Genomic DNA, 26,908 nt, shown 5'->3' with positions numbered 1-26,908 from the left:
TGCTGGGGTGGAGCCTCCCAGCATTCTAAGGTGGTTTTGGCATTTCTGTTAATTCTTATATTTCTTATTTTTCATCAGTTTTCTCCAGATTCAGCAGCAAAGTAGCAGTGTTTCATCAGCAGGATATTTGCAGATACCAAAAAATCTGTGGAACTTTGTTATATCAGTCATCCAATATACTGAATTCATAGCTTTGAAACTGTGCAGGGCAACCAGTATCCAGAAGTAGGGCTGGTCAGTACTCATTTAAGTCAATGTACAGTGTTATTGCTGCAGTACCTTCCAGTGGGACTGCATTGGGGCAGTAGAAATGCAGCAATGCAGCCAGGGCACAGCCGTCTGTGTTGTCTTTCAGTAGATTATCCACCAGGGGGAGACAGAGTGCAGACTGTGCCTTAGAATCCTCCCTCTTGTACCGTGTCTGTGTGGGCCACAAAACATTATGCTTACTACGGTAAAAAAGCAATATACGTAAACAGACAAACATAGTGGACAGAGGATCCAGCATTTAAAACACACAGCCACATACATACACACACACACACACACATCTGTGCAGCAAAGCAGGGAATTATTCATTTACTTTGGGAAGGAATCAGAATGGCAAAGATTTGAAGGAATACAGAAAGAGACAACCAGCAGTTCCCAGTCCAAGAGTATTACTGCCTATTACTGTGTTTCCAAGATTCAGCACATCTGATTCAACTGTACAGCTCATTAACCGGCCACTTCTTTGGTTCGTGTCCTCGGATTCTTTAAAACTTTTTTCTTGAATCTGCAGCCTCGGGCTCCTCCGGCCGCTTCTTCGAAACCTATTCGAACACGGAGTGGTTTGATGAGTCTCTTCTAACTTTTCGGTGCAGAAACATCAGACCAAATGTTTATGAGCCTCAGCAGCGGGAAATGATGACGAATGTCGAGTTGGTCTGAGGTAAAAGTCGCACGAATTCCGATCTGGCTGTTCAGACCGAGTCACATTGCCGCAGATCGGATATGTATCGGATTTCAGTACCACATATGAAAGCGACTCAAATCGGAATTGAAAATGTCAGATTCAGTGAGTTTTTTGCTGTTCACACTGCCACAGAGATGACACATCTGTGTCACATTTGAGGAAAAAGATCGGATTTGGGCCACTTTTACCTGTTGTGTAAACGTAGCCTTAGAGCAGGAAAAAAGGCCTAGCAATGGTTGAGGCCTAGCAATAAGAAAAGCTGGGCATAACAACAGAGGTCATGGGTTTGATCTTAGCTTATGGCTATTGTCACAGTTCCTTTCAGCAAAGGATATAATACAGTGGTGTTCAATCCTATCCGCAAAGGACAGGTGTGGCTGCAGGTTTTCATTCCAAACAAGTTAGAGCACAGTCAATTCTACTGGTTAAATGAGTTGGTTCTCAGTGTTCAAACAACTGATCATGTGTGTTCCTGCCTTGTTACTTTATGCAAGAAGTACATCAACAGAATACTGCCACTTCTCATTACAGTGAATACTACACATCAATTATTCCTTATCTGTTGATCAAAATATTTTATTTTTCTGTTTTTCTTCTGTCTTTTGAGATAATAGATTTGTAAGGGATTTAAACTAAATTCTGAATGTAAGCAGAAAAATAATGTCTTACTTGTTATTCACACTTGTCCTGACATTCTGAGATGTCAATTATTTTTGCTTCTTGTGCATGATACATGGTGTCTGTGTTGACCATGCACCAGGGTTCCTCAACTAGGGAGTACTTTTAATTTACTAGTTTACTATCTATTTGTAACATTTGTTTTCTTGCTGTGGCTCCACTCCTAATGTTACCAGTTAATAACATTATTTTTTCATTAGTCCACACCTTAACAACATTTGAAACAGCTCTTTATTTACCCTACAAAGTTCACAACCTCTGAATGCTTTTGCGTACACTCCCATATGATTTTGTATCATGCCATCATGCGAGAAACCATTTAGCCAGCTAGTATGTCCATCCATTTTAAACAGAGAATTTGTTATGACTTATTTTGATTTTCCTTCACTAAATCATTCTAATTTAATACCTCTATGTTGGAGAAATTTACTGATTCACGAACAGTAAAAATGTATAGCCTGTGTGGGAACATGTCCTTATCAATACAAACACTGGGTCTAATAGCTTTCCAACTGTACTATTTTGTTGTATATATGAAAGGAACAAAATTAGCCACTTGTGACAATGCGTGCTTCCTGTACCAGGTGACTGTGCAAATTCAATTGTGTGCAGATTAGGAACAAGATCTGTGCTCATACTGAGGTGTTTTCTTTGCTGTTCTTACAGTGACAATGGTCTATAGTTTGAAACAACCTGTTGAAGCACCTAATAACCCTAACATAAAACTGATGGACAGATCCCTGTGCTAAACAATGAAGAGCCCCAATCAGAGTTAAACAGATTCAAGTTTTCATTCAGGAACAGCTCTGTAAGATTTACATTTTATTCACAAAAATTTTGTTTTAAGGTAGTTTTTTAGACCATTTTTACTGGCTAATTTCTTGGTTTTCAAGCAGCATCAGCCATTCATAATTTTATTCAATCATAACTTGCTGTGTCTTGTTCAAAGGCAGGGATCATCACAGGCCTTTTAAATGATGCATACTGTAACTGTCTGTAATTGTTTCTAAATAGAGTACTGAAAAGGAAGTAATGAGAAAGGAATATTTCTTTTAACAGAAAATAATTATGTCATCACAGTTTGAGAGAAGCACTTTGTTTGTACAGTTTAGGACTGTATTACTACCCAAACACAGAAAAGAACAGACGTCTGGCTGAGCCTTTGAAACATCTTAAAAAGAAGTACCCAAAGACAGAATTGTGTGTGCCTGATTTGTCTGTCTTTGGACAATTCTGAAATTCATGCAGCCCTCACAACAGAGACTAGCAGGGTATGATCTTTATCTTTTCAGTTCTTGATGAACTATGAACATTTTCAGCTCAGGTGTATACGTAGGTGAAAGACCCTAATCCTTTGTATTTCTGTTCTACATTGATAAAATACATGCAATGTATAATAATTGAGTGTTTCGGCTTCCTAATCGATTAAAAACTGCTATGAATGACAGCGGTCATATAGTGTTTCCCTACTCTAAAATACGTTCTTCTACTCACTAAGCTAAAGCATTTTTATGCATTTTTTAGGTACATGTCAATACATTTTATGAAATGAGGGAAGGTGTGGCTGTTTCAATTCCAGTGATGACAGTGCAGTTAAGAGCAATGCACATAACAAGGTTGTTCAACGTTAATTGTTAAAAACATATATAACTTTATTTGTCAATTTTAGCCCATAAAACAATTCAATCCAAATCACAGCTGGATCTGACCGGACCTGAAGTCAGCCATGTCAGTTACAGGCAAGCTATAAAGCACTCACTTCTAAACTTGCATGAATAAATACAGATACCACTGGACTTTCTGAAGAGCTCATACATGAGAGAGAGAACACAGAACAGATACAGGGAAATGCAAAAATGCATTTAGTGTTTGCTTTAAGATCTTTAAAAACAATTGTCAAAAAGCAAAAAATTAATTGATTAACATGCATTTCTCTGGTTTAAATTTTAAAATCCTAACCCGCTTATGCCCAATTCCCCAAAGTATGCCAAATGTAATGACGCCTAGTGTTACAAATTCTGGAAATTCATCTATCAAAATGTTAGTCGAGCGGAAGCAAGCAAATTTAAGCTGTTTTTTAACTAGACACCTCAGTTAGTACCATGAATTAAGGGAAGGATTAATTTCAAAGAAATGGATCCCTAATCACTTATTATTATTGCACTACACAGTAGGCAGCCATTGATCCCGGGAGATCATGGGTTTGCACCCCTGGTGGAATGATTCAAACAGCGTCCGCTATGGCTGTCTAATCCAATACGTAAGTGACAGTGTTCCACCTGAAATGGTGCATCAGTTACATTCTAGTGCCTCAGACCACTGAGCCAATCAGGCACCATTTAAGGTGGAACTCCTTTACTGCTGTTTTATCTCTATTTCTTATTTGAACTTTTATTTGTTTTATTTTCTTCATTTACTCTGTTCATTTAGTCTTGCTGTTTTTAGTTTAATTGTAACTTATCTTTCAATCCCTGTTTAATTTGCTTGGTATAAATGAAGGTCACCCTCAATGTACTTCCAAATTGAAATAAAGGTTGACTGATTGACGGAAGATGGTCTCATACCTGGCAAAATCTTTCTTCACCTCCGGTTTCCAGATACACCTGTCTGAGGTGAGAAATTCGCATTGATGGAGAGGGCCTTAAGGTCACGCTTGAAGATGTCCTTGTAACATAAATAGCGTTGTCCAATTTGTCTCTTTCAAGACGCCAGCTCTCCAAAGAGGAGGACTTTCAGTATCAGGCCATCTGTAAAGTGTGTGACATGGCCCAGCCAGCACATATGCCTCTGTTCGAGGAAGGTGAACGTGGAGTGGAGATGGTGGGGGAACATCTCTATACCATCTCTATATCATCTCTATACTCTATACTATATATATATATATATATATATATATATAAATATATATATATATATATTTTTTTAAGTGTTTCTCCAGAGATTCATGAGTCTGATTTTCAGTGCCACTGTTAATGTTAGCAAATGTTCTTCTGTCCAACGCATAAAAATAAATGACTCACAATGTGCAAGCTAATGTAGTGTTTTTAAAATCACTCCGGAATTCCATTTTATGACAGCAAATAGAGATCCATTTCTGTCACAGCATTGGTTTGTATTTGTGTTTTTGTTTAAAGTCTGTAAATAATGAAAGATTATTTTATGCGACACCGTGCCCCTTTAGCTATGTTGAACTTTTGAATATTCTGTATGTTAAACCATACTGTCAATCTGTGTTTTCTTTTCTGCAGGGAAATAAGTGCCTGTGCTGAACTGTTGATGCAAAAAGATAAAGTATAATGTAAACTATAAAAGCAACATTGAGGCTTTTGTTTTCTCACATATCTGCTTGATACTAAATACCTATTATGACTGGACGAGCAAGAAAAAGGTAGACACTTACTATGACCTAAGGACAGAAAATCATTGGGGATGCAGAGAGGAAGAGGATGTGAAGAGGTCACATAAGACATTTGGGTGGATATGACACTCAAGATGTCAGTAGAGTGATCTTTATCATTCTCTTTAGTTATATTAATTTTAGTCAATATTTGAACAAATTTCACTAAATAGGAAGATGTATGACTGAAGTACTGAAAGTACTGAAAGTTAACTGGTTTAATTAAAATGTTAATGTTTGTTATATTGTAGGATATATTGTTCTGGAAAGAAAGCAGTCATCTAAGGTAGGGCTATTATGACCAGTTTATTTCTAATATAGTTGCTACAGTTACCAAAATGGGGTTGTCTAAGAGGCTGTGTCAACTATTTCACTAGCCACTCCCTAAAAATTCTACCTGGGCAGTTCTTAACTCACAGCATATAAAGTGCATGGTCAATGAATATGATGCACAGCCAGTGGACATACAGTCAGCCACCTCAACAACAAGCTTTGTAATTATCACTTTAATTAAACTCAGATTCATCTGAATCACCCAAAAAGCTAATATCTGAGTGAGAGAACACAGTTTAATCAACACAGGTAAGATTTTCAGTCATTTTCTACTTTAAGCTTTCATTTAAACCCTGAATACCTCCTCAAGATAGGCCAAATATTATTATATTTGTTGTTTCAAATACCAGAAGTTTATTGACCAAAAGGGTAGCTAAAATTTTGTCTTCTAAACAATGAAGAAAGATGCAACATGCAAAGGCAGCATTAATCATTTCCTTAAACATTAATTCATGTTGTTAAAACCATGAATTGCACTCATTCATTTCAAATGTGTCTTTGTATTTACTGTGCAGATGTTATGTAAGCCTTACTCTGTGTCAGCGGTTCTCAACTCCAGTGCTTACGTATTCCCTGCCAAAACATACCTGATCCAGCTCATTAGATAACTGTCATGCCATTTCCGAGTTGGATCAGTTATATCACATCAAAATGTCCAGAGAATTCTTGAAACTGTGGAATTAAGAAACACTGTTCTATGTGATACTCACATTTATTTATACTGAGCTTCAGAATATTTTCTACGTAAAAACCACACTGTCAACAGTGTTGATTTGACTTTGTGTTTCTGTGTTTGACTTACTCTTGTCATCTGATTTATGCATTGATTTAAGATCAGTGCACAGCACAAAACAGAGCCACACATCATTCATACTGTACCTGTACCTGTTAAGACTAGTGGAGCAAGTAAAAGACAAACTGCCAATTCAACTGTAGAATAGAATTAAACAATAGATTGTTATTGTTTAACAATAGATTGTTAATAGAATTTAACAATGACGTAGTAAACCTACATTGTGCCACACAGAATGGTCAGAATGACAACTACATGTGCTTTCAGACCACTTTTAGTTGTCCCAGGTTTTACATTGTCCTCCCTTTTGATAATTTTTTTTTACATTGTCCTCCCTTTTGATTTTGATTTTTTACATTTTTTTTTACATTGTCCTCCCTTTTGATTTTGATTTTTTACATTTTTTTTTACATTGTCCTCCCTTTTGATTTTGATTTTTTACATTTTCATCTATAAATGCAGATGCACCTGGACTAAGGAGTTCATGCTTAAATGACAGAATACAGTTAAAGGAGCAACAGGAGGTAAGATTTTCCTGCTGAACTGTTTCCTGTTTACAGCTTGTTCATGTGTTACTCTTAACTCTTAAGTATTCAGTACAAAACATTTTACATATATATATATAATTCAGAATCTTGACATCTTGAATCTTTTCCACATACAATTTTAGAAAGTTTTCAGTTGTGACTCTTATTGGACATATTATACATATTATACGTTCTTAAGTAAAATCCATATTTGTAGTAGTTTCTTAGAGAAGAGCAAATGTAGTGGGCCAAACTTAATCTTTAAGTCTTTAATTTTAATTGTTGCACAAATTTATTCAACACGATGTAAATTATAACCCTACTTGTTTAGCGCAGAGCTATTATGAATTTGTTATTCAAATGCAGTTGCTATAGCAAGCAGGGTGCGTTTGTCAAGGAAGTGGTATGTTTAAACTGACATAAAAGAACAGGTTGGACAAGTAAGGCACGTCCAGGTGTGTCACAAACACACAAACACTGAAAAAATTAGGCATGCTCAAATGATCAAACTATAAAGATCACTTGTGCAATCATATTATGATGACTTGGGTTACATCCAGAGGTAGACCCGCAAGCCCACAGAAATTGTGCTAAAATTAAAAACTTGTGGCCAGAATTTACAATTAACAAGTATGATTTAGTCTGACTTATTAAACAAAATGCAAAAAGGCAAAAGAAATCTAGAAGGCACTTGAGCCACAATCTCTCCAATTTTTTTGGCCAAAATGTGAAATATTGTGGCCAGGGGCACTGGCCTATAGGCACTGTCAACCTCTGGTTATAACACTAACATTTTCCTTGCTGACCTCTTGGTCACTGGTAAATTGCCTGATATATTACCATAAATATAATGATTGTTACTTTGATTATATGATTCCATATAATCAAAGTAACAGTCTTTAAATTGAAATTTAGATGAAAAACAAGAAGCTTTTCTCTAATTTGTGATATAACGGCTTCTTTTATGTTTATGACATTAGTATGTTTTTTTTACGAACTCAGTATATTCATACATCCTTCTCTTCTACTCACTGATGAAGCCTTACCACAGATACTAATAGGACTAGTAATCGGCAGGTGGTGAATCGATCAGAAACATGGTGTACTAACAACGACCTCCTGCTTAATACATCAAAAACAGTGGGGATCATTGTTGATTATATGAAAAAAAAAAGAATGTAAAAACAGTGCAGGTTTTGAGATGATCAACATCTGTTGTAAATTCTTTCAAGTTTTTGCGAACTCACATTAGCAATTCTTTGAAGTGAAGCATTAATTCTGATCATATCTTTCAAAAATCTTAACAAAAGTTGCTCTTTTTGAGACAATTTAAAAAAACGCAAAGTACGAAGAGATCTATTGATTAAATTTTATTCATCCATTATCGACTGTGTTCTTGTGTCATCTATTACAGTTGGGTATGGAAATATAGATTTCCAAATAATAATGATAATAATAATATATTGCAAGGTACTGTCGGTAATGCTTCAAAAATAACTGGAACATCACTTCCTTCAGTTGACTCCATTTATACTCAGCACACTCTTAAGCAAGCAAAGAGAATAATTACAGATTTCTCTCATGCAGCATACAATCTTGCGCATTTGTGTGCCTTTTTGGGCAATCATATTATGATGACTTGGGTTGCACCCATATGTAGACCTGAAAGCCCATAAAGGTGCTAAAATTAAAAACTTGTGGCCAGAATAATGTGTTTATCAAATATACATCGTATTTACAATTAATAAGCATGATTTATTCTGACTTACTGAAACAAAATGCAAAAAAGGCAAAAGAAATCTTCAAAGCCAGAGGGCACTTCAGCCACATTATCGACATTTTTAGTGGCCAAAATGTAAAATGTTGTGGCCAAGGGCAATAGGCACTGTCCACCTCTGGATACAATATTAACATTTACTTTGCTGACCTTCTGGTCACTTGTAAATTACCTGGTATATTATCATAACAGATTCCATATAATCAAAGTAACAGTCTTTAAATTAAAATTTAGATGAAAAACAAAAAGCTTCTCTAATAATTTGTGATATAAGGGCTTCTTTTATGTTTATGACATCAGTATATATTTATACATCCTTCTCTTCTAGTCACTGATGAGGCTTCTGTTTGACAGATGTACTTTTTCAACAGCCACTATTACTATGGTGCTGTAAACCTGCGTATCTCACACAAAGCAGTAACTGTACTGGTGACTATTTGGTATCATTCTTTCATGAATCAAGCACAGTCTTGTAAGTGCATGAACAAATACTCACCTTCAGACCTGCAGGTTTGGTCTCAAGCGCATTCCTTGCTGTCTGCTCTTGAGCCATAATCTCTCTTAAGTATTCATTGACCTGCATTAAAACACATCCACACACATGCCACATAGTGAGATTTCCTCTAATCTAAACCAAATAATTAGATTGATTAGATAAACATTAATTCAAACATACTAAACTAAAATACTATTGGTCTGGAAATTAACTTTATTGATGCCAATACGAAGTCCAAAATTCAATGCACTAGCAGCCTTTTTGTGAACCTCTTACCAAAACAACCGATTATTTAGTGTAGTGAGGCAAGAACCGTGTCCTAATTTGTTCTGGCCCATTTACACCACTGACTATGCTGAACATAGATAAAGATGATAAACCTAGATAAAAATAGTAAAAGCTGAAATGAATGAAATTTGCTTATGACCTCACAGTAACGTCCTTTCTTCCAGATGACGTACATTGCTACAGACATGCTTTTGTATCATTATCTGTCTAAAAAAGATAAAAATCTTAATTTGCTGATATGCAGTGCATGGTAGCAGCTAGCTGATGTTGACTAATCATAAGAGTATTTCATAGCTAGCTAATGTCACTGGCTAGAGCTAATTTCTTAGTAATGTAAATAAAGTAACACATTGTTGCCAACTAAGTGTGTGTACTGCAGTCCACTATATTTCTTTAAAAAAAAACAAAATCAGCAGGATATCAAACAATAAATGTCAAATGTCAAACAAACATAATGTTGTGTGTTTGTTTAAATACAATCACATTTATAGTATATTTCAGTAATTTAAGAAAAAATCAAGCCAGAAGGAAAGAATTAAGTAAAATATCTACAGTAAAAAATCCCAGTCATTGTCTCATTTATTGGTTGCAAAAGACTAGTCTCTCCATCAATTTTTTAAGCACAAAAAACAATCTACCTAAGACCCCTTGCTGAATGAAAAATATATTGGTAATTTTACTCCTCTCACCTGTCTGAAATGTTTTTTTTCCAACTTCTAAAGATTTCCGATTTTTTTCTACTTATGAAGATTTCCTATATGTTGTGTTACATCCGATTGTGATGTACTGCAATCCATTACTTCTGAATGCAAATTATTCAGCCAAAAGAAACTGTTTTATTTACTGAAGTTTACACTTCGTTCTTCTCACTTCAATCTTTTCCTCAAAGCAAAAAAATGTGACGTACACTGAAAAAGTATTTCTTTTATTTTTGCATTTTTGTCACACTTGAATGTTTCGGATCATCAAACTACTTTTAATCTTAGACAAAGATAACCCATGTAAACATAAAATGCTGTTTTTAAATAATGATTTCATTTATTGAAGGAAAAATGTTGTTCAGCCTTACCTGGGCCTATGTGAAAAAGTAACTGCACCATTAGCTACTAAATCAGCTAGTTAACCAAATTCAGTTGACTACTCAGTTGACACCCAGACCTGATTACTGACAGACCTGTTGAATCTAAACATCACTTAAATAGAACCTGTCTGGCAATGTGAAGCAGGCTAGAAGGTCTCAAAAAGCAGCACATGATGCATCATTCTAAAGAAATTCAAATACAGATGTAAAACAAATTCATTCAAATCTACCAAGCAGGAAAGGGTTACAAAGCCACTGCTATGGCTCTGAGACTCCAGTGAACCACAGTGAGAGCCATTATCCTGAGAAAACTCAGAACAGCAGCAAACCTTCTCAGGAGTGGCCAGCCTACCAGAAGTTCACCAAGAGCACATCGATTACTTATCCAGGAGGTCACAAAAGAACTCAGATGAACATCTAAAGAACTGTAGGCCTCACTTGCCTCAGTTAAGGTCAATGTACATGATACCACAATAAGAAAGACACTAGGCAAAAACGGCATCCATAGGAGAGTTACAAGGCGCAAAGCACTGCTGACCAAAAAGAACACACAGGCTCATCTCATCTGCCAAAAAATATCTAGATGAGCCCCAAGACTTTTGAGATAATATTCTGTGGACTGATGATTTAAACGTGGAATATTTTGGAAGACATGGGTACTGTTACATCTGGCGTAAATGTAACACTTTTTTCCACCATAAATATATCATTCCAACAGTCAAACATGGTGGTGGTAGCATGATGGTTTAGAGCTGCTTTGCTTCTGCAAGACCTGGATGGTCTGAACTGTGGATTCTGCTCTCTATCAGAAAATCCTGAAGAAGAATGTCTACCCATCAGTTTGTGAACTAAAGCTCTGTTAGGTTATACAGCAGGACAATGACCTGAAGCACGCAAGCAGGTCCACCTCTGAATGGCTCAAAAGAAACAAAATTAAGGTTTCGGAGTGGCCAAGTCAAAGTCCTGACCTGAATCCCATTCAGATGCAGTGGCAAGACCTTAAAAAGGTCAAAATGCCTCCACAGCGATGTAAAAGACTCATCACAAGTTATCACAAACATTTGATTGCAGTTGTCACTGCCAAGAGTGGCAGAACCAGTTATTAGATTTAGGGGGCAATTACTTTTTCACATGGGTGATATAGATTTGAATTTTTTTTTTTATCTTCAATAAATGTAATGATTTTTTAAAAGCTGCATTTTGTGTTTACTTGTGTTGTCTTTATCTTTTATTAAAAATAGTTGGATGATCTAAATATTTAAATGTGACAAATTAACAAAAATAGAAGAAATCAGGTGAGGGGCAAACACTTTTTCACAGCAATGTATACTTTCAAAAAACTTTGTCCTTATATTTAGATATTCATCAGGTGCTCTTATTTATATAGCAGGCAAAATAAATATGGATAATTATATATATATTAAGATATATTTATCTTGGGACCATGTGGGCCCACCACCCACAAGGTCCAGCATGAGGGGACCGGTGCAGTGCCGTATAGGCTGTGGGAGATGACAGGGAGGCCCTTGGCGGCATAGACCCCTGCGGCGGAAACTGGCTCTTGGTACATGGAATGTAACCTCATTGAGGTCCCCCGGAGGAGCCGGAGCTTGTGTGGGAGATTGAGATGTACCAACTAGATATAGTTGGGCTCACCGCCACCTATAGTGTCAGCTCTGGAACCAAACTCCTTGATAGGGATTGGTCCCTCTCCTACTCAGGAGTTGTACAGGGTGACAGGCGCCGGGTGAGTGTGGAGATACTCACGAGTCCCCAGCTGGCTGCCGTGTAGCTGGAGTTTGTCCCGGTGGACAAGAGGGTCGTCTCAATGAGAATTTAAATCGCAGAGTGGAAAACTTTGACTGTTGTGTGTGCTTATGCACCAAACAACAGGTCGGAGTATTCAGCCTTCTTGGAGTGAGCGGGCAGGGTTCTGGAAAGGGCCCCGCCTACAGACTCCATAGTCTTGCTGGGAGACTTCAATACTTGTGTTGGCAATGACTGGGAGACCTGGAGAAGTCTGATTGGGAAGAACGGCCTGCCTGATCTACACTCGTACCAGAGCTCCTTGGGTTCAATGATCGACTTTGTCGTTTCATCTGATTGGGACCATATGTTCTGGACACTCGGGGGAAGAGAGGTGCTAAGCTGTCAACCGATCACCGTCTGGTGGTGAGTTGGATCAGATGGCAGGGAAGACTGATGGTCAGACCAGGTAGGCCCAAACAAATAGTGAGGATGTCTTGGGAACGACTGTCAGAGGCCCTTGTTCGGAATGATTGTAACTCCGAAGTCCGGGAGAGCTTTTCTCATGTTCCAGAGGAGGTAGGGGACATGGAGTCTGAATGGACCCTGTTCAAATCCTACACTGTGGAAGCTGCCAGGCATAGCTGTGGCCAAAAGCTTGTTGGTGCCTGTCAGGCCGGTAACCCAAGAACCCCCTGGTGGACACCAGTGGCGAGGAAGGCCATCAAGCTGAAGAAAGAGGCCTTTAGGGACTGGATGGCCTGGAGGACTCCCGACTCAGCAGACAGGTACCAACAGGCAAAAAAGGCGGCAGCGGCAATGGTGGCAGAAGCAAAAGCAAGGGCGCGGGAGGAGTTCAGCGAGGACATGGAAAAAGACTTTCGGTTGGCCTCAGTGAGGTCCTGGACAACTGTCCGGTGACTCAGGAGCAGTCGGGGTGGCTTCGCCCAAGCTGTATTCGGCGGGGGTGGAGAAACTCTGACTTCAAATGAGGATATTGTTGGTCAGTGGAAGGAGCACTTTGAGGAACTGGACTGGCAGACCGGGGTGGTGGTCCCTATTTTTAAAAAAGGGGACCGGAGGGTGTATGCCAACTACCGGTAGTTGAACCTCAGATTGAGGAGGAACAATGCAGATTTCGTCCCGGTCTTGGAACAATGGACCAGCTTTTCACCCTCTCACAGATTCTTGGGGGGGCTTGGGAGTTTGCCAACCCAGTCTACATATGTTTCCTGGACTTGGAGAAGGCTTACAACCCCGTTCCCCAAGATATCTTGTGGGAGGTCCTCCGGGACTACTACTCTGGGTCATTCAATCTCTGCACTCCCGGAGTGAGAGTTCTGTTCATATACTCAGCATTAAGTCAGGCTCGTTCAGTGTTAGCGTTGGATTCTGCCAAGGTCGTGCCTTGTCTCCACTCCTGTTCATGATATCCATGGACAGGGTGTCAAGGCATACCTGAGGTCAGGAGGGCATTATGTGTGGAGGCCGGAGGGTGGCGTCTCTGCTACTTGCAGAAGATGTTGTTCTTTTGGCTGGCTCGCATGGATGCCTCCAGCGCTCAATGGAGCGGAGTGTGAAGCTGTTGGTATGCGGATCAGCACCTCCAAGTCTGAGTCCATGGTCCTAGCCCGGAAAAAGGTAAGGGGAAAAGACCAGGTAAGGGGAAAAGACCTGCCCCAGGTGGAGGAGTTTAAGTATCTCGGGGTTCTGTTCACGAGTGATGGGAAGAGGGATCGTGAGATCGGTCGCAAGCTGGGACAGGCAGCAGTATTAATGCGGTCACTGTACCGGATTGTAGTGGTGAAGAGGGAGCTTAGCCATAAGGCAGCTGGGACGAGACCCCTGGGTCGTCCTAGGAACCACCAGAGGGATTATATCTCCAAGTTGGCCTGGGAGTGGCTTGGGCTCCCCCGGAATGAGCTGGAGGAAGTTGCAGGGGACAGGGTCATCTGGGATTCTCTTCTCTCCCAACTGCTACTGCGACCCTGTCTGGATTAAGCGGTTAATGACGATGATGATAATGATATTTATCTTTACTTGTTATACAAATGCCTGTTTCAAGAGCAATTTGCAATTGCAAATGAAAGTAATGACTCTTATTGGTATGTTAATGCAGGGTTTCTGATTCCTGCCTGAATATGCCAGATCAACCCCCACTCTCCCTGTGCAAGGTAAGCATGTAATCCACTACACTATCAAAATGTTCCTAACAATAACTCCTCTGACAGAAACCTTGTTCGCACCAGAAAGAAACAGTGCCATTTTGTGGATTAAGACAAAAATGCATTTCTTTGCATAATCTATTTGTCTAACAGTGTAAATTTTGATATGTTCTATTTCTAATAATTAAAACTATTTTAAAAATAATACTGTATTTCTTCTCTCACCTTTATTATACGTTACACAGTTCAAATGGCATGGAATAATGCAAATATACAGGTTGTGTTACATTTTAAATAACCTTACAGTATATCCTAGTATGGAACAATTTCAACCATAAGTTTGTGGGACTGTAATCTTGAAACCAATCTAAATTCTATTAAATTTCTTTTGCACAGTTATTTCTGCATCCAAAGAAAAATATTTTCTTAACTATTATTCCGTATTTATTCTTGCAGTTAAATTCTGGTAGGAAGTCACAGATAATCCTGTAATTTACATTGCTCTTTGGACAATGAGCCACAAAATGAAAGTTCCTCCTAGAGTTGAGGAATGGACAAAAGAGCATGTTCGCCAATGGCTGGCTGAAGAACTGAAGATAGACCAAACATGGACTGACAAACTGCATGAAGAGGAAGTATCAGGAAAAGAACTAATTTGCTTTAAACCAAGAGATTTACGCGAACTAGGCATTAAACATGGTCCAGCAGTTAGAATCATTAACACATTAGAGGCATTAATAAAGTCTCATGAAAATGTGTCAGATTCTGATATGCATATAGACATCTCCCAAACACAATCACATTCAGAGCCTCTTGGAAGAACAGAGCATACTGAGGGAAAACCAGACATGTTATCAAATGATGACATGTCAGTCCATGTACCACAACCAACACAAAAACCTAAGAAATCAAAAAAAAAATCTAAGAAAAAATGTTTATCCAATCCTGACATTTGCAAGATTCCTGCACCCAAAAGCCCAAACGAAGCATCTTCTAGAAATACACTTACTGAAAGAACAGAATTACAAGTGGAAGCAACCATCTGTGACTTGACTGAAAGTGAACCAACAGAAATGTCCACAGTACTCCCCTCAGAAATGGAGGAAAAAGTAAGTAAACCAGAAGCATCCTCCAAAAATGTGCCTGATCAAGTTACACAGAAAGAATCTGTAGGACCGGAAGACCTTAAAACACAAGTTACAAACACAAAACGCTTGTGCAGTTTCTATCCATTTGACCAGCGGTCTGTCTCTCACAGATATATTGAAAACTACAGTTTACCACCAGAGTCAGGACCAAGTAATCTAATTGACCCAGTACATGAATACAAGTTTTTGGGAAGAGCAGAAGATATTAATATAATGAAGAAAAAAATCAACAAAGAGGTTTTTCGGTTTGCAGCAGGATGCATGAATGGGAGGACAAATGGAACCATCCACTTCGGGGTAGCAGATTCCAAAGACTCTGTGTATTGCCATGGTGAGATTGTTGGGGTTAGTGTCGATAAAACTGATACAATCATCGACCACTTTAATCAGGGCATCAAACCATACTTTGAAGACAATGCTGATGTTGCAAAAAGGTGCATCAGACAACCCCGCTTTGTGGAAGTATTGAGCAGTGACAGCACCTCATCTAGCAAATATGTTATAGAGGTGGACGTTGTCCCAAGTCACAGTATAGTTCAGGGTAAAATATATTATACCCAGACTCTGGATGAAGATAATGAATGGAGGAAAAGCAAAGGAAAATCACTGTTTATTAGGGATGGAGCAGCAACCAGAGACATATGTAAAATCGGGAACCCCAGAGATTTGCAATTTGAATTAGCTAAAGTGACTACAGACCTGAATGTTCTAGACACAATGAGAAAGGAGGCAGAAAAGAAGCCTGAAAGCAAAAGAAAATTAAATCAGGGAGAAAAATTACAGAATCTGTTGACATGTGGAGGTGGTACTCTTGATCACTACGATTACTACATAATTGTAATGAACAAAAGCCACTCCGACCAACTGCAAAATCTAAAGTTTCTGACTGCACTGAAATTATTCTGTGTGTTAGACTTCGATCCAGATTCAGTGAAAAATGGATCCTGTCACAGCTACAGAAAAAACAGAATTGCAAATCTTCACAGCCCAGGACAGTTTCATGGGGATCCAGGAACGTTAATACAAAAACTAAACCTGTACAAACAAACCAGCTGGGTGTTGTGCAATGGAAGAGTGGACATTGATAAGGAATCTGATAAACCACTGCCTCCTAGTGAGTGGTTAATACACAGAGCTGGTGAAGTGCAGGACATGATTTCCTTCCTCTGCCATCCAGATACTCTTCCAAGAGGGAGATTCTTGGTCATCTTCCTCCTTCTCTCTGTTGTTGAAGCCATGAATGATCCAATTTTTGACACTTTCATGTCATTTTACAAGAATCTCGGAGGAACACAGAACATCATAAGCATATGCACACAGGACAATGCTTTTCAGAAATGGAAAGACTTCATCCAAATCAGAACAGAACTTGACATCAATGGTCAAAGCATCTATGAATTAGAACTCAGTGAAATCAATGGAACTATACTTGAAAAACAGAATCAGACAACAGACAGACTGCTACCTTCTGTTGATGGAAGCTCAGTGGTTCTAACACAGATAGATGAGGATTCAATGCCCGCTCTGGAAATTCTGTGCCAGAACCAGTGTGAAAATGAGTATGAAGAGGACACTGAAGAATTCCAAGACTTTAAACTCAAAAAAGAGGCAGAGTTTTACCGGGGTGACAAGGTGGAATGGTGGAACTTCTACTTTTCAGACAAAACTCCGACAAAGCCTTTCATAAAACGTGACAAATATACCCAGGTCAGGAACATGATCAGATCCCAAACCAATGAACCCACAAGTAAATGTGTAATGGTGAATCTTTTTCACCACCCTGGATGTGGTGGCACAACTTTAGCCATGCATGTAATGTGGGATTCGAGAAAAGAATTCAGATGTGCTGTGTTAAGAGATAACACAATCTCAAAAACAGAAGTGGCACAACAAGTTAATTACCTCATAAAGTGCGGAAAAATTGAATGTTCACGTAAAACCCCAGTCTTGCTATTGGTGGAAGACTCAGAAGACACAGAGAACACACAAGAGCTGCAGCACTGCCTAAGGAAAACCATTAGTGAAATGGATGCTTTTGTCGTCATCTTGAATTGTGTACGTTCAAAAAATCCAAAAGAAAAATACAAAAACAGTGTAATTGACAGCCAGTACATCACTGCTGCTTTATCAAAGGATGAACAAAATGCTTTTGAAGTAAAGCTTAAAGAACTTCAAGAAAAACATGACAAACCTGAGAACTTCTACAGTTTTATGATCATGAAAAGTAACTTCAATCAGGAATATGTGGCAAATGTTGCAAATAACATCTTAAGAGATGTCGATGTTGGAAGCAGAGAAGCCCAACTTTTCTCTATCTTGGCATTACTTAACACATATGTGGCAGAATCATCCATCTCTTTGTCACTTTGTGAGGATTTCCTTGGCATTAAAAGGAGGCTCTGGGGGAAAGAATCTGTAATGAATAAAATGGAGCCTTATTCATGCTTGTTAATTGAGTTCCAAGTTGAAGAATGGGGAGTGTACAAAGCTATTCGCTTTGTTCATCAACGTATTGCAGCAGAGTGTGTCAAGGCATTAGAGGAAAGGCACAGCAGCCCAAGAGCTGACATAATCCTCAATATGCTACACACTGATCTGTTTTTTGAAAGAAGAATAGGCAAAGATAACCTACTGCAGTCACTGAAGAGCATGCTGATCACACGGCAACGCAAGACAGAAGGTGATGAGAAGGACACACTATTTTCACCTTTGATTGAAGACATAAAATCTGGAAATGATGGACCGAAAAAAATTCAACACATATTAACTGAAGCATCGAAGAGACTTGACAAAGACTTTACAATCCCTCAAGCTTTAGCAAGGCACTACTACCTGAATGAAAAAAACTTTGCCCTTGCAAAGGACTGGGCAAACAATGCTAAAATCATCAAAGAAAATTCGTACACTGTTGACACAGTTGGACAGATCTCACGAAATGAACTAAAACATAAAATGGATGGCAAAAAGCAAAAACTTTACACGTCTGATGATTTGAAAGAATTTCTTGAGCTAGCTAAAGCTGCAATAAAAGCTTTCCAAAGAGCTCAAATCTTGGCAAAGACAGATGATAATGCTGATACCGAGGAGAGACGTCACTGGAAGCAAAACACCTACAATATATCCGGACACATGAATGAGATTGACATTGCTATGACAGTCTTTGACATTGTGAGGAGGCTCCCATTATTTCTGGAGAAAGACACCATGAAAAATGAGTACATTAAGCAATTTTTTAAAGGAAAGATGCCACTGTCCTCAATTCCCATTGATAAAACTGATGCCAATCAGAAACTTGTTGCTGTTCTAAAAGACTATGAGCCATTCCTCATTTCCTTAAAGTCATGTGTGGACAAAGCTTTTGAATTCCTTGAAGGGTTCTTCACCTACACAAGAGAAAAAGGTGTGGTTGACAAAGAAAGGCAGAACAAAAACAGGAACTGGATCTCTGATCATTTTAAAAACTACATGTCTTTGTTCTGTTCATCATTTGAGGAAAAACTGAGTGAGAAAACATGTAAACCCAAACTTAGCTTAAACATGGAAATAGAAGAATGCAGGACGTTTCTTGAAGAAAACAGAGCAAACTACTTCCCAAGAATTCTCCAATTTTTGGAGGTCCGGAAAGAAATGATCGAACCAATTGCTAAAAAACACTCATTCATATACCAGAACTGTAAAGACAAATCTCTTCAGGACAAGGCAAATCATTTGCTCACACACATAATCCTGAAATTGATCCAACCAAAATCAAAACTGGCAAAATCCCAAAAAGAGCTGACTGATCTTTTAAAGGAAATTTTACAAGAAGCTGGGCTATCACATCAGTATCCAGAACCATACTACCTTGCACTGCTGTTGCTATGGCCTGGAAAGAAACATGCTGACAAATCAATAGCTACATATGTGGAAAAGATAAGAAACGCATCTCGAAAGCAACTTTCTCCCATCTTTAGAGCGAGAGCCCCAATTGCCCATTTATTTGTGGGAAAATCAGATGGATTAGACAGGTTAGTTTGCAAAACAGTCCTTGACGGTTGTGTCAGTGATGTTTCACGGCGAAATATTCTCTGGCAGAGCGGAGACATCTTCAAGGAAAAGGCAATTAAAGAGAAGCTCCTCAGAGTAAATGGCATTATTGAGCAAGGACAGCTGTACGCAGAGTATGGCAAACTACAGATCCCTGTCCGGCCTACTTACTTTGGTGGAATAAGAAGTGGGCACAGTACAGAGAAAATGTCCTTCTATGTAGGCTTTGCCATTGATGGACCGCTTGCTTATGACATTCAATATGAAGATAGCTAGATCATCAATATAGGGCTTGCCATCAATGGACCTTCTTGATGGAAGACACCTAGACCACAAACAAGACAATCAATTTCCTGTATCTGTTGCACCAGTTATTTTTTCCTGTGTATCAAAATAATGTCTATGTGAAATCTGTAAACTATATTGTTGCAAAATGTAAACTTTGTTCTAGATATCTGTGGTAATTAGGAGAAGCCAAGAGACGGGCAACCAATTGTTAATTCTCTTCTCGCAGGACACACATTTTTGTATAATAGATGTTATCAAAATCTTTTCATATAGCTATTTTGTGACTCACTAAGTTGCAATATTCACTTAAATGTATTATTGATGGTGTATTGTATTATTTGGACTAAGTAGAAATGTTTTTGGATACTTGTTGTTTCTCTGGATTCAGAATATGCAGTTTTGATGCAACAATGAAAGCCTAATGAAAAGTCACACACAAACTCTATGCAGAAAATACAGTATGAATACACAGTCAAACTCAAATTAATTGTAATCTACACATGCTAATCTCTAGTATTCATTATCAATGTCCTTAAGTCTACATTTAGATGTTCTATATATACTGTTAAAAATGCATATAAATAAAGCATACATATACTGCATTTTACTGGGATGGACTGGCGACCTGTCCAGGGTGTATCCTGCCTTCCTCCCAATGACAGCTGGGATAGGCTCCAGCACCCCACCGCGACCCAGAAGGATGAGCAGTTTAGATGATGTATGTATGTATGTATGTATGTATACTGCATTTTAACACTGCTGCTGTTCATTTACAGAAAATAAAATGTAAGTTCACAAAAACAAATGATCACCTTTATTTCACATTCTTTTGCATTTATTTTAATGGTTGTCACTGTTGTTATTATGGTAAAATACTGTATGTCAGAATAATTAGTTGAACTACCGAAACTGCTGAATTACAGTAAAAGCCAGTATTTCTAAGAAATGAAATGACTAATTTTACAGGTTTTTACTATTATTGATCATTCAAAATTTCTGAGTGCTTCCATCATGAACTACAAGCCTATAAAAACATTTCATACACTACAGCACATAAAACGTGCTTGCAGTTATGGGTGGGGGCAAAAATCGATTCTTAGATGCATTGCGATGCAAACGTAGACGATTCTGAATCGATTCACAAATGTCAAAAATCACTTTTCTAAATTTTAATTGATAACGTAATGTTGATGGAACACAAAAGGTGGAACTCGGAAGTGCGGAAGTGCAGTGCCCGGACAGTCTGTGGCGGCACATAACAAAAACACAAATGGATGAGAGAGAAATCCGACCGCACCCTCTGCATTAAAAGCTAGTTAGGTCAGAAGTCGACAACCCAAATGTCAAGAAGAGCCATTTTGTCCTTTCAACAAAAATGAAACCACCTTGGGAGCCACAACATTTAATGTCCAATATGTCTCAGTATGTGATAAAGTCCTAGTATAGTTTTAAAAAATAATATAAACGAAAACGCAGACTTACTTTGCTCTGCTTTAAGCTTTAGCTCAGATATAGCCGCTTTCCTCCCATCTCCGCCAGAAAACTTTTCCTCAAAAGTAGGTCAGTTTCTTGTAAAATGTTTCTCAACATACAAGGCTTAAGTCGCTTCTTGTTCGCCAGCTTTTTGTTCGAATTATCCCGTTCCACCTTAAATTCTGCCTGAGGCGCCAGAATGTAAATGCGACACCATTTAAGGTGGAACGGGAAAATTCAAAAGAGAAGCTGACTACAGCAACTTTTTAGTGTTTGACAGTCTCTCGTTGCAGATTTAATGTACCAGGAAACCAACTGCGTTGCTTATAAATGAGAATAAGTCCATTTGTCTCCAAATGTTCGTCTTAAATCTTTCTCTTTGCCGTTCTGTTAGCTAAAGTTACTAGCTAGACAGGATTGCGTTGCTATGTGACCTGCAGTCTGCACACCAGCCTTCAGCCTGTATTTGAACGATCAGCAGAGCTTTATTTTACTGCAAAGCAGGATTATTTTATTTTTACCTAGAAACCTGACTCTGATGTGGACCCACCTCAGGCCAGTAAAAGAGCTGCAGGTTGTCAACCCCTGAGCTAGCGTATGGAAGCACTTTGGCCTCTGTGGAGCATATTATATGCTTCCACCCATTTTCTGCCCGGTTGTAGTTGCTGCCAACCAGAGGATACAGCATCCCATCTCGAAGATATTTTACTGACACAGCGACCCCCCCCCCACTCTCTACAACAGTGAAATGTATTGCGCTGTGCTGTGTTTAATTCTGTTCCTTTTTCTCTCGGTATCAACACAGGCTTTTGTTTCAGTATCTGAGCTGAGGACGAGCTTTCTCTCTAACCTATTTGTAACTAGTAAAGAGACTTTCTCTAGATAGACAAAGCACTTTTTGTAAGTTGCTCTGGATAAGAGCATCTGCTAAATGCTGTAAATATAAAAAAAATGTAAATGAGACCAAAACCGAAGTTATGGAATAACTGAAGAAAGCGAGTAGGATAGCTGTAACGTGCTGCGAGGACACAGGATCTTATTTCACTGTTTACCACAGGATCTTATTTCACTGTAACTGCGCATTTTATCACAGATGAGTGGCAGCCTGTGTCTAATGTGTTCCAAACAAGAGCAGTGAATGAGAGCCTTCCAGTTCACTTGCCTCATCGCTTCCGTTTGATTTAGTAATAAAAAATATTGGAAGAATTCATTATGGATCATTACAAATATGATCCATATTCCTTTAAAAGTTCCAAGTCCTCACATGGTGAGAAAAAAAGAAATCCTGTATAGAAAAAAGATGCCTCAAGATGCATCGATAATCGTTTTATAATTGCATCGCAGCCCTCTGAATCATAATCGAATCCAATCGTGAGGTGCCTAGAGATTCCCACCTCTACTAGAAGTTCTGATGTTAGTAGCTGTTAGTATTTCATTTCTTTTTATTTTGCACAGTAGTGAATGGTGCCTTTATAATTTCACATTTTGCTATTTGCTTAATAAAGAGGTCAGACAGATTTCTATTTACACATCCAAAAAAAGTATGTGTTTGCGTCACATGCAGTCACTGGCAAACTATTTTAATAACAATTTATCACTTCTCATATTGTCTTTGTGACATCTGACAATTTTGAACGTCACATTTTATATCAATACAGTACAGCCCTAATAAAGAGTAACACATATAATGTACGTAGAACAATGCAATATAAATATACAATAAAACTTAAAATTAAATTTTAATCTACCCATGCTAATCTCCACTCTTCATTCAACAATGAAATTTAACATAGTATTCCCACATTTCTATCGAACTTATTCTGTAGTAAATTAACTAAAAAATCAGAAACAGCTACATATTCTAATAAAAGATTCATCCTACACAGCTACTGCTAATACATAAAACTAAACATTTTTGAAAACTGAGTGAGAGATGAAAGATTTCACACTTCTGAAAGTACAAATTGATCAGTCACAGGAATTTATTAACCTGAAACGTGATGGGGACCTCATAACTCATAAAGATTTGGACTACTTTTTTTTTAATTTTATATAGCTGCATGAATTAAATGGAAGTTCTTGTTTATTTTTTTTTTCATTACAATCCATAATGTGACCTTCCAGACCCTAGTTTAGTTTGGTTATTTGGTGTTACATAACCTAGGATTTAAATTTGCCATCAAACAAATTAAACATTTTACGATGTAAGATTATGAAAAACAAAACATTCAATCATGTCCAAACTTTTAAGTAGTAATCTGCTGTAATTTTAATTCAGCCCTAAATTCATCAAATTATTGATGCAACTTTAGTAATAGTGCAGGAAATTAATTTTAGTTACATAATACTAATGCTGCGTAATATGGACAAAAAATATGATGTGCAAAAAAGAGGTTTGGTATAGCACTGACAATGTGAAAGGTAATAAATTATGATTAAACTATACCATTTCAATGTATCTCTGACTGGACATGCAGCAAGTACACACATTGAAATTGACCAACTTGCTTTTGCTGTGTAAAGAAATCAAAATAATTCTAAGTAGTGATGCTTGTCTCCATTGCTTTCTTCCACAATACGCCTAGCAGCACCAATTTGTAATGAAATATGAAATATAAATTGGAACATTCTTCAGTTACATTTACATTTTTTCACAAGAATTTCTAGAGGTGCCAATCACTGCGAAATGATTTTGTTTGGGGGGGGGGAAATCATCTCATATTTTCATCTCAAAATTCAATCTCATATGTTCATTAATATTGAGCTAATTAACCACAAAGACTCTGTGGTGGCACTTCACAAGATATGTTAGATATGGTAATATGGTAACAAGTTGTAACAAATTTCTGCTTAATCAATATACCACTGCAATTCTTTACAAATCATTACAGGGTTACATAATAATCGAGTTATAACCAAAGGTGTGGACTCGAGTCCAACTCAAGTCATAAATTTGATAACTTGAAACTCGATAAAATCAAGATAGACTTGAACACCAATGACTCTGACTTGAGCCTCATGACTTGGAAAGACTCGAGACCCAAAGTGGAAGAAGCGCAGAGAGTCTGACTGCAGACGGGACTCTACACAGCCGCTTACTTTTTATTATGAATGGATTTGTTTCCTGCCAAAAATCTGATACACAGCAGCGTCCTCAAATGTCTGTTACTGTGTTTATGCTTGACTTGACTCAAGTGTCAAGACTTGAGACTTAACTAACTTGAAACTAAGTGACTTGTTCCAACCTCTGCTTATTAGCATAAAAACAACGCAGTTTTAGTAACATTACATGACATTAGTTACAGGCTGTGATACAGTAAAATTAAATGGTATTGGAGCTGCAAACTTACACCTTCCATCTAGGTTCTCAGTTACTGCCTGTCACACCAAGTAAAAACATCAGTTCCTCAGATTAATGAGGATAACTGCACTGAAATGATGACAAAATTACTGTATTATAATCACTCATGGTTGTTCTATTACTTTTACATGTAGGCCTACCTAAAGTGTAGTTACCCTGGAACAGATGAGGTGAATATACTGAGATTACACAGAATCAGGGCTGGAAAATACAACAAGTTCCTTGTGTTTTACCTGTTAACAAAATAATGTTACTCTATTATAAAGTACAAATCTGCCAAAAAGCTCCAAAATGAGTTCAATGATAGAAAACATCCCACATAACATATCTATATACATCATGTTTATCTTATTATTTATTTACAAATAATATTAGCACATAATTTTAATCATTTTATTAAGAACTTTAGAAATACAAAATTACTAAAACTACAAAATTAGCATGTAACTGATGGGTATGTTCAACTTGTTACTATAATATTACCACATCTTTACCCACTGATCTGTAAAGTACATATCTTTACCAAAGGTGCCAATAATTATGGAGCGGATGGCACAGGTCAAACAAATAAGCCAGTTAAAAGGTGTGCTGTGTTACTTCTGGTCTGCTTCAATTCGAATATTCTTTCAGATCATTTAGACAGTCCAGTTTTCTTTCACTTCATAGTAACTAAATGAAAATCTTAAAATAAAACTCACATATTAAATAATATAATACAGAACAACCCAACATCTTTTCAACTACTTCATCTGTTGTTTCAATAGTTGTTACTGCAAACGTGCATTCATGAGCTCCTTCAGGTGCAGGTTTTACGGTTTTTGTGCTAATAGCGCTCCCTGCTGGAGAAACCTCAGACTGTAAGTGATTTCCCAAGCCGTGCCCACCTGCTTTACACATTAAAAAATGAGGTGTTTTCTGTCGTTATAGCAGAGTCACTCTGGAACCCAGCCATACACGCCCTAGGAAAAGCATGTAGTATTTATTTAAAGTCTATTTTCATTATTTAACCACTGAACCACAGGAAAACTGCTGTACAGTAAATAACAGGAAACCCACAGCAGAGACAGTGAGGAATTTAAAATATTGTGTGCATATTATTCAATATTATGTAGCAAGCTGTTTAAAGGTAAATTAGTCCTCCCTAGTTCTATGTCAGTTATTTTTCCCAACATGTTGCATATTGCCCGTTAAATATTGTCATCAGGATACTTGTCTATCAGTGATGATATTAAATTTCATCGCTGTATCGCCTACACCTGTTATACACATGAACATATCCCACCTGTGGCTGGGTCAGTTATCTCACCTTGTTAATCCAGGTGGTCACAGCCTCTTCTGCATCATAAGGGAAGTCTTCCTCAGGGAAGAAAGGTGAGTATTTCTGTACACAGTTCAGCACTCTCTCCACACTGATCATCTCCACCGTATATGCCATCATTAGAGTGTCAATCATCGCCAGGTGGGAGCTCTGCAACAGTGGGAAAAAATAAAACTGTGAAGATTGTGGTAGGTTTGAACACAACTGCTAAGGTGTTTACAAACATTACAATAAGTAACAAATACAAAAGCATCACTACATCTCTAACTGCTGAACATGAACACAAAAGAAAACACAAGCAGGTAGAAAGTACAACAGCAGTACTCACAATGTTTCCCTGTCCACTGACAATGTTAGAGTCACATAGTCAAAAATTAAAAAATATTTTGGGATATTTTGGACAATTTAGCTTGTTTCTACATTCTGTCACTTGAGAAATACAGCACTCATTTACACCTTACCTTTGCAGATGTTTACTACAATTCACTTTATGTGGCATCATACATCTATACTTAAAGATCTGCACTGGTTACCCATGTTTCACTGGATTACTGTTAAGGTTTCAGCTAGAGGTGGGTAATATGACTATTGTTCAGAGTATCTGCACAAGTACATATGGACATATTCAGAGTAGATAATCTCTAGTATGTACAGTCAAATTAGCAGTAGCAGTGAACAACACGATAAGCATAGTACTTTTTCAAGTGCTAGCATAGCGCTTATGCTTTTCAGCTTTAGAGGATGCTTTACAACCTATTGTCCTAAGTTTGAATATTTTGTGACACACAAATTCACATCATGCCACATACAAATCGCAGGATTGTTTCAGCCAAACGTCTTCGATATTTGTCATCTTGCAACCACTTCTTACTGAATTTGCATTTACCCATGGCTGAGCCTGCACAGCTTGCTTGAAGCACGGTGTTCCTGATTTTTTCCTTTTCTTCTTGTGGTTTTGTTTTTTTCCGCCACAGCTCTTAAACCACTCACGTTACTACACTAATAGTGCACTTCTAATGGTATATGCGCTATTATACACTATTTAGTGTGCTAGTATG

At 37.9% G+C, this 26,908-nt stretch overlaps 2 protein-coding genes across 2 annotated transcripts in view; one reads left to right on the top strand and one right to left on the bottom strand.

Moving 5' to 3' along the window:
- The window catches only part of LOC118803167 (calmodulin-regulated spectrin-associated protein 2-like), a gene marked incomplete at both ends in the record, with an annotated part of 29,643 nt that extends 3,643 nt beyond the window's left edge, over nucleotides 1-26,000 (bottom strand). Inside the window, 3 exons of the mRNA XM_036563688.1 lie at nucleotides 280-421; nucleotides 8,957-9,037; nucleotides 25,839-26,000. Coding sequence (XP_036419581.1) covers nucleotides 280-421; nucleotides 8,957-9,037; nucleotides 25,839-26,000 — 385 coding nt within the window. The remainder of the gene's footprint in view (nucleotides 1-279; nucleotides 422-8,956; nucleotides 9,038-25,838) is intronic.
- LOC118803168 (sterile alpha motif domain-containing protein 9-like) lies at nucleotides 5,500-19,733 on the top strand. Its single transcript, XM_036563690.1, has 4 exons — nucleotides 5,500-5,612; nucleotides 6,619-6,680; nucleotides 14,191-14,245; nucleotides 14,693-19,733. The coding sequence occupies exon 4, from the start codon at nucleotides 14,749-14,751 to the stop codon at nucleotides 19,684-19,686; it is 4,938 nt and encodes a 1,645-aa protein (XP_036419583.1). The 5' UTR covers nucleotides 5,500-5,612; nucleotides 6,619-6,680; nucleotides 14,191-14,245; nucleotides 14,693-14,748; the 3' UTR covers nucleotides 19,687-19,733.
- Nucleotides 26,001-26,908: the final 908 nt, after the last annotated feature.

Source organism: Colossoma macropomum, unplaced genomic scaffold, assembly GCF_904425465.1.
Source record: "Colossoma macropomum unplaced genomic scaffold, Colossoma_macropomum, whole genome shotgun sequence".
NCBI classification, from domain to species: domain Eukaryota; kingdom Metazoa; phylum Chordata; class Actinopteri; order Characiformes; family Serrasalmidae; genus Colossoma; species Colossoma macropomum.
The sequence above is the reverse complement of the archived record's forward strand: the minus strand, read 5'-3'. Positions and strand labels throughout refer to the sequence as shown.